Source organism: Rutidosis leptorrhynchoides, chromosome 1 (assembly GCF_046630445.1).
Source record: "Rutidosis leptorrhynchoides isolate AG116_Rl617_1_P2 chromosome 1, CSIRO_AGI_Rlap_v1, whole genome shotgun sequence".
In the NCBI taxonomy this organism is placed as follows: Eukaryota; Viridiplantae; Streptophyta; class Magnoliopsida; order Asterales; family Asteraceae; genus Rutidosis; species Rutidosis leptorrhynchoides.
Genome location: NC_092333.1, coordinates 453,329,766 through 453,337,898, shown reverse-complemented (window position 1 = coordinate 453,337,898; position 8,133 = coordinate 453,329,766). Strand labels below are relative to the sequence as shown.

The following is an 8,133-nucleotide window of genomic DNA, read 5'->3' as shown; positions in this document are numbered from 1 at the left end:
TTTAACCAACAAAAAAAAAAAAAAAAAAAAAAATCCAAAAATATAATCATAGTTGTTTCTACCTGCTTCAACTACAATTCTTTTCAAATTAATTTATCCTAGGGTTTTGCATAACGCTGTACGATCATTCAATCACACCAATCCTATACAAATTCACTTAAATTCTTCAGATTTTGTTGATTTTAACTAATTTCAGGTTGTATTTTCTTAAACCCTGCCCATTTCAATATCTATCCTAGTATAAGCTGTTATTAATTATATTCAAGTTATAAAGTTTACATTTTTATTCATACCCACTAAGTTCTATAACTGCCCATCAGTTATAATTTGCAGTTTTTCCTAGATTTGATGGAGTTTGATGATTTATTATGATTAGCAAAAGGTTATATAGATTAAATCCATATGACCTTTTACCATTAAAGAGTAATTTCACATTTCATTTAGGGTTTTGCCGATAAAATAATCGAAAAAAATGTCACTTGTTTGTGCTTGTCCAATTCTTGAATGTGTATATTGTTTGGGATGTGCTCGTTGGGCATGGAAGAAATGTCTTTATACTGCGGGTCGAGAAAGCGAGAATTGGGGTTTTGCCACTGCAAGTGAGTTCGAACCCGTACCTCGAATTTGTAGATATATTTTAGCCGTTTACGAGTACGATATTCGTAACCCTTTGTGGGCCCCGCCGGGAGGATATGGAATTAATCCCGATCAAGTAGTTTTAAAGAAAGATTACGATGAAAATCAAGGGAAGGTATCTCCTTACATGATCTACATCGATAACGACAATCGTGAAATACTTTTGTTGATTAGTGGTCTTAATTTAGCTAAAGAAAGTGATTATTTGCTCTTACTTGATGATAAATTGGGGCAGACGAAATTTGATGGTGGGTATGTTCATAACGGGTTGTTGAAAGCCGCTCAATGGGTGTTTGATAATGAATGTGACGTTTTGAAAGAGTTGGTTGAACAATATGAGGATTATACGTTGACATTTGCGGGTCATTCATTAGGGGCAGGGGTAGTCACTTTGTTGACCATGTTGGTGGTCAAAAACCGGGAAAGGATCGGGAATATTGACAGGAAAAGAATTAAATGTTTTTCCATTGCTCCCGCTAGGTGCGTGTCACTAAATTTGGCTGTGCGGTATGCTGATGTCATCAATGCTGTCGTTCTTCAGGTAAATCTTTTTGACTTAATATTCATAATAATGGTTTATTGGTTATTTTTTGTAATAGTTAGAGAAATGGCTGGATTGCGTAGCAAGTCAATGGGGGTAAATAGTTGTTGCTATTGAATGGGACAGTTTATTACTTTATTGGTTATCGTTATTAGTATGAATTTTGTAAATGATTACGAAGACTTGTACAAAGTTATCTCTATTATTGGTTTTCAAGATTTGGTTACACTAGGAATGATTTGTTTACCCTTATTCAGCTTATTCTGTTAATTGTGTTGGGTAACAGTAGAATATAACCTAATGTGACCCATGTTTACTTAAATGGGTTGATATGGGTGTATATACTTGTTTATATAACTTAAATCCTGAACAGCACATTATCTTGAAAAGAGATAATGTTTCTTTTAAATCGATAACACGGGTATTGTTACTAATCACACGCCTTACCGTTTTCTTGCAGAACTATGCGGTATTTAAGAAAATTTTGCCTTTAATATATAAGATCATGTCTGATTTGTTTTGACTGTTCAAAATTTCAATGTTTTCAATTGTCTTTTATGGTTTCTGTGATCAGATGCAGCTTCAGTTTTGTGAACCATTTTGTCTTCTTTTGATCCTCTTGAGTGGGGGTAATTTTGTCTTTTTCTATCTAATAAGCTTGCTGTAATTAACCAGGACGATTTCATGCCTCGAACAAGTGTAGCGTTGGAAGTACTCTTCAAGTCCATTTTCTGGTATGCTCATGGTCACATTTTAGTATCACTTTCATTTTCATTTAATGATCTATATTTAGCTTTTGTTAAGTTAAGATAGATAATTAAACATGTAACGATAATTATGAGAGGAAAAATTGAACACAATACTTACGTTGTCATCAGACAATTTCCCTACATTCATGTGCGCTGATAGTTTTACATACAATGTTAGAGGAAAATGATATGTAAGACAAAACTTATATAGATCTAAAAACAGACCTAATTATTTGATTGGCCAATGTGATAGAATGATAGGTTGAAACTATGAGAAAAAATGTACTGTGATACGTCAAATGTTGAATGGATTAGGTCTAGTTTTAGGTCTATAAAGCATTACCCAATTTTATATCATGTCTTTTTTATTAAAAAGTCTGAAAACATGTCTGTTTTGTTTTAATTGATGTAACTTTATTAGGTATATCTTTATAAAGTAAGTTGTATGAATCTTGGATTAGGTTTTTACATTGTTGCTTTACAAAAGACCTGATTTTGCTGTATAAAACATGGTGTTTTTTGGTTAACAGTTTCCCGTGTATACTATGTGGCACTTGCTTAAAGGAAACATGTACACTACAAGACCAAATGCTTCAAGATCCAAGGCGTTTATATGCACCTGGTCGCCTTTATCATGTTATCGTAAGGAAGCCATTCGGGTAAGTTGCTGCATCTTCATGTGCAATCATTATTTTATTTAAGGATTTTGCTAAGGGCTATCGTTAACGTGCAGAAAATGCTTGTACAGTTTGATAACCACCACTGAAAAGTCAACGTAACCACGTAACCACCATGTACAATTTTTTTATGCATGTTAACGACAGGCCTAAGGGTTGTCGTTAGTAAAATGCTTTATTTAATTATACATGTACATTTTAAGTAGTTTTATGGCAGCAACTCTGTACAAGAACAAATTGTATTTCCTTAAAAATAAATTGTTTACAATCAGAGTCAAGTTCTGCAGCACAAAACTCCCGATAAGATTAAGTTTTTAAAATGGATGTAAGTTATATTATAAACTATACAAAACTGACTTTGACATTGATCCAAACTGGATCGAACCGATTTGAACCATCTATACTAGTTGAGTTTACTTTGTTCATAAATATTAATATTTATATTTATTATATTATATTAATAATAATAATAATATTGGAATATTTGTAATTTGGAAAAGTACAAGTATAAAAGATGATTTACAATGCTATTGCTTATAGAAGGGTTTTTTTAGCTCAAGTTGATCCATCACATTAGAAGATCATTTTACAAATTATTTTTTTTGAACCATCACAAAGATGACCTAGTGGTTCGCTTTCTATATCCTCACAAGAGGTCTCAGGTTTAAACCTTACTAGTTGCACGTCTAGGGGTGGCCATGGGATATTTTGTTTAGGCCACGTACATTTGTTTATTTATTAATACACGCCATCGTTGAGTAACCTAAACAGGGAAAACCTCATTCATTTACCTGTTTATTTATTTTTCTATTAATCTACTAATTTTTTTTAATATAAGAAAAAAATAAAGATTTGAACCATGAAATCAAGCCTAGCAAAAAAGTTATGATTGGTTGAGTTCTACTTGAAGCTCTGGGATTATTCTATATTAGGAAAAACTATGAAGGGGTGATTCAGTTAACAAATTGGTCAAATCTGAACCATTTACACTCTTAAAAACTGCAAGAAGATCTAGTGTTGTAATAATCGCTTAAAAAAATAATCAAAGACGAAATTAATCGGTCAAAGCAAGGATTAATTGGTCAACATTGGTCAAGTCAAACTTAGTCAACAATTCACTTCGACTTAAAATTAGGGTTTTGAGCTACGTAATGGGCTGCTATATTAGTTACAAATTTTACTTCCTACTGTTGATTATATATTCAGATGAAGGTAACTATTAATGTATGTGATCCATACTTGGATTGTGCAACTAACAGCGAATGTATGTATGTTTGTCTATATTATGTAAATTAAATGTTTATGCTTTTATACAATTATGTTTATGTTTCTCTTCTATATCTATAGTTATATTTTTTGAAATTTATTACGTATATGTAAAAAAGTTAAATCCGATTAATCCTTACAAGGTCTCGTCCAATAAATCCTAGATTAGTGATTTTTGCAACGTTGGCAACATATCATATAATTCGAGTGATATTCATGTTTTTTTTTTCTTTTTTGCACATTTCAACTTCTCAAGTAATCTGGAATTTTTATATCACCAATTGCATTTATTTCGTGCAAGGGTTTCAAACGTTAGTTTGGTTGCAGGGTTGGAAGAATTTCTCCTGTGGTGAAGACAGCAGTACCCGTCGATGGACGATTTGAGCACATGGTTCTGTCGTGCCATGTTCTTAGTGATCATTCTATTGCTCTCATGGAGCGTGAATTTTCAAATGCACTCGATGTAAGTCCTCATTATTTTTTCATTGTGTAATTGGTAAATAATGGCTCATCAGTTGTCGTTTCCTCTAGAATATTCACTTCAAAAACCGACTTTATTGAAGTAAAGGTAAAACTAAATGTTAGCTGGAATACTTGTAATAGTCCTTTAATAAGCATGTAGTTTGACTTTTGAGATCAAGTAACCAACTTTTCGATTTCAGAATCAACATTGATTGTTTTTTTTTTCTTTTTCTTTTTTATCTTTAATAAATAGTGATACATTCTTTTGAAACCACATTGATACATGTGGTCAAGGTTGTTAAAGTTGCGAGTCAGGGATGAGTCGGTTGGGACCTTGGTGGGATGAGTCAGTCGAGTCGGGGGCGAGACGGGACTACTCGCGCGTTGACCAATGTGGACTTTTAGTAATGAAGTTTGTGGGTTCGAATCCATGGAGCTGAAAAAATTAATCCCCCTATTGGCCATGAAGGTTCACTTGCGATGACGCTGGGCTGCCAGCAAAGCGGGTAGTCGCCTTGGGATTAGTCGGGTCGCAAAGCCGGTCGTAAACCCAGGTACACCCAAAAAGAAAAATATAAATTTAAGCATATATACCCAGTTTTATATATATATATATATATATATATATATATATATATATATATATAGGGGCATGATCAATGGGGAAGTAACCAATCGGGGGGAAGCGGGGGGAAGGAAATTTTTTTTTTTTTTTTTTTATGGAATTTTTTTTTTCCGGCATCAAGATCACACGAAAATATGAACATTTAGAAGAGACACTTCGTGATGAATGTTATTATTTAGGCGGGAAAACGATCGACAAAAATAACATTCAAGATAATATTGTTCGTGAAGAATATGAACGTTTTTTTTCTTCATGTTTTGTGAAGTAAAATTTAGCCCGATTTAGAGTTTAGGGTTTGGTGTTTTGGGTTTATTCCATAAACCCAAAACACCAAACCCTAAACCCTAAACTCTAAACCGTTCGTGTTAAAAACTCAATCTAAATCCTAAATCTAAACCCTAAACCCTAAATTTCTAAACCCTAATATCTAAACCCTATAAACCCTAATATCTAAACCCTAATATCTAAACCCCAATAGCTAAAACCTCAACATACGCTCGAAAAACACGACAATTGTTATATATTACTTCTTCGAGCGTCTTCCCGCCAAAATAAAAACATTTATCACAAAGTGTCTCTACTAAATGTTCATATTTTCATCCCATCTATAATGTTCGTGAACAAGGTTTTTTCAAAAAACGAAAAAAAAAAAAAAAGTTTTTGCTTCCCCCTGATTGGTTACTTCCCTCTTGATCCTACCACTATACATATATATATATATATATATATATATATATATATATATATATATATATATATATATATATATATATATACACACACACATAAATAAATATATCAAACATAGATATTAAATATTTAAAAAAATTAGATTTATGACACAATTTTAATTATAAAAAAATGTAAATTTTTTACCCAACTTTGACTTTGAGCGACTCAGAGCCGACTTGGTCGCCTCAGTCTGAATTTGACCCGACCTTTTAGCGTTGACCAACTTTTAAGGTGTTTTTGGGCGAGTCGGGATGGGCTAGTCCCAAAACCAACGTGTCGGCCGACTTTTACAACCGTGCATGCGGTAAAAACTGACGAAACCTGACGATTTCACTCTTGTGATAGTTCAGACATTGAAAGAGAAAGATCGAGTTATGGATATCCCGCCACAACAACGAATGGAAAGAAGTTCATCACTAGCCATTGAGCACTCAGAAGAACACCGAGCAGCGTTAGCGAGGGCAGCTGCGCTAGATGTTCCGGAAGCTTACTCACCCAGTGATTATGGAACCTTCCGGAACGTTCAAGGTGGTAATGCCTCCGAAAATGTACCAACACAAACACTTGGATCCTCGAGGCGTAATGAAAGCTGGGATGAGTTAGCTGTTAAGCTTTTTGAGACTGATGAATCGGGTCAAATGGTGTTGAAGACAAACTGGTATTGAAGAAAATAGTAAGTGGTTTTCGAAATATGTATTTTGCATTCTCAATTCTTTTGATTCATGCATATTTGTACAGTTTATTGAGATAGGTATGCACTTTGGTGTCCCTATGTAGTTGTGTACAACCAAGTCGTCATTCGTATATATAGTTGTATGTGTACGAACAAGCAATTCTGTTTGTTGTTAATTAAATCGTTCATGCATTTTGCTACAAGCCAAATGAGGATGGGTACAAAGAAAATATATTACTCCCTCCCCAAAATAACTGTTTGTCTTTCAAAGTATTTCTTCTTAAATTTTGACTTTAAATATCTTTATTTATGTTATATAATATTTGATGATATTTATATGAATGGATTCGGTTTTTAATTGTGTTTTAATTGACACAATTTTTAACAAATATTATATAACACATAAAAATATTTAAAGTCAAAGTTGTGGTGGAAAGACTCAAAAACTTAAGGGTATCATATATGTACTTCTTAACCTTTAAAATCACGTATTTACCTACTTAAACAACATAATATTGTATATACTCAATTTAAACACTTTAATTCATCATATATACCCACATAAAGAGGATAATTCATATATATGTCCATTTTAAACACGTACCACATCATATATACCCATTAAAAAAAAAAATCATAAATATAATGAACCATGTCTGTAAATATCAATGATCAAATAACAATCAACAACGTAAACAACACTTCTGTTACTTTCATCAAATTCTTTTCCAATAAATCAAAATTAACCATGAAGTAGCGAACGATGAAGTAGCACAAACAATGAAGAGACCATGTAGCATGGTTAATTCAATCATTAGTTCGGCCATGGAATTCAATAAAGATATATTGGAAAAGAATTTGATGAAAGTAGCAGAAGTGTTGTTTACAGGCATTGTTGATTGTTATTTGATCATTGATGTCATGGCGCTCAAAGACAAGTAAATTGCTTCATGGTTATTTTTTCGTTTATCTTGTGCAGCCATGTTAGGTATCATAGTTGATAGTCATTTAAGTTGTTATTTCCATTATCTTTGAAGCTTATGTTGCATTGAAAATTGGATTTTCAAGGTTACATGTATTCTTCATCTTTTAAATAATACGTCAGCTTCATTTCGTCTAAACTAATATTTTGTGGAATTCATAAAATATAGAATGTAGATGTTTTTTTGGTTAATTCTAAAACAAAATTTAAAGGAACCCACTCTTGGAGAGAAACGAAGTTTAGAGAGAGTGGCCACAGGCCCCACGGCAGCCTGCTGCTAATTTGGTTTTGAATATGAAACATGTGGCCGACTCCTTTGTTTGATCTAGTTTATTTTTCTTTAAGTGGGTATATATGATGTGTTTTAGTATTTAAAATGAGCATATATGAATTATCCTCTTTGTGTGGGTATATATGATGTGAGTAAATATAGAAAGAGATGATATTTCTAAATTGATTAACCTTGATATTCTTCAAAAAAACTAGCATTAAATGGGATGTCGAGGGGGATGAAAATTCCAAATTTTTTCATAACTCGCTGAAATTGAAAAGACGATATCAACAGATTCAGGGTGTTCTAGTAGACGATGTATGGCACCCGAATGAGATTAAAAACAGATTTGTCGAACACTTTGAAAGTAAATTCAGTAAGTACGATTCTGATCTTGACTTTGGTCATATCAGACCACTTTCACGTCTTTCGGTTGATGAAGTCATCGATATTGAAAAGCATGTTGACGATGAAGAGATCAGAATGGCTGTTTGGAATTGTGGGAGCTCTAAAGCTCCA

The 8,133-nt window shown here is 32.9% G+C and overlaps 1 protein-coding gene across 1 annotated transcript; it reads left to right on the top strand.

The window, feature by feature from the left end:
* Positions 1 to 221: 221 nt before the first annotated feature.
* Positions 222 to 6,610, top strand: LOC139873437 (uncharacterized). The gene is made up of 5 exons (XM_071861367.1): positions 222 to 1,177; positions 1,853 to 1,911; positions 2,457 to 2,585; positions 4,197 to 4,332; positions 6,039 to 6,610. Exons 1-5 carry the CDS (start codon positions 473 to 475, stop codon positions 6,351 to 6,353), a joined length of 1,344 nt encoding a protein of 447 aa, XP_071717468.1. The 5' UTR covers positions 222 to 472; the 3' UTR covers positions 6,354 to 6,610.
* The last annotated feature ends 1,523 nt before the right edge of the window (positions 6,611 to 8,133 follow it).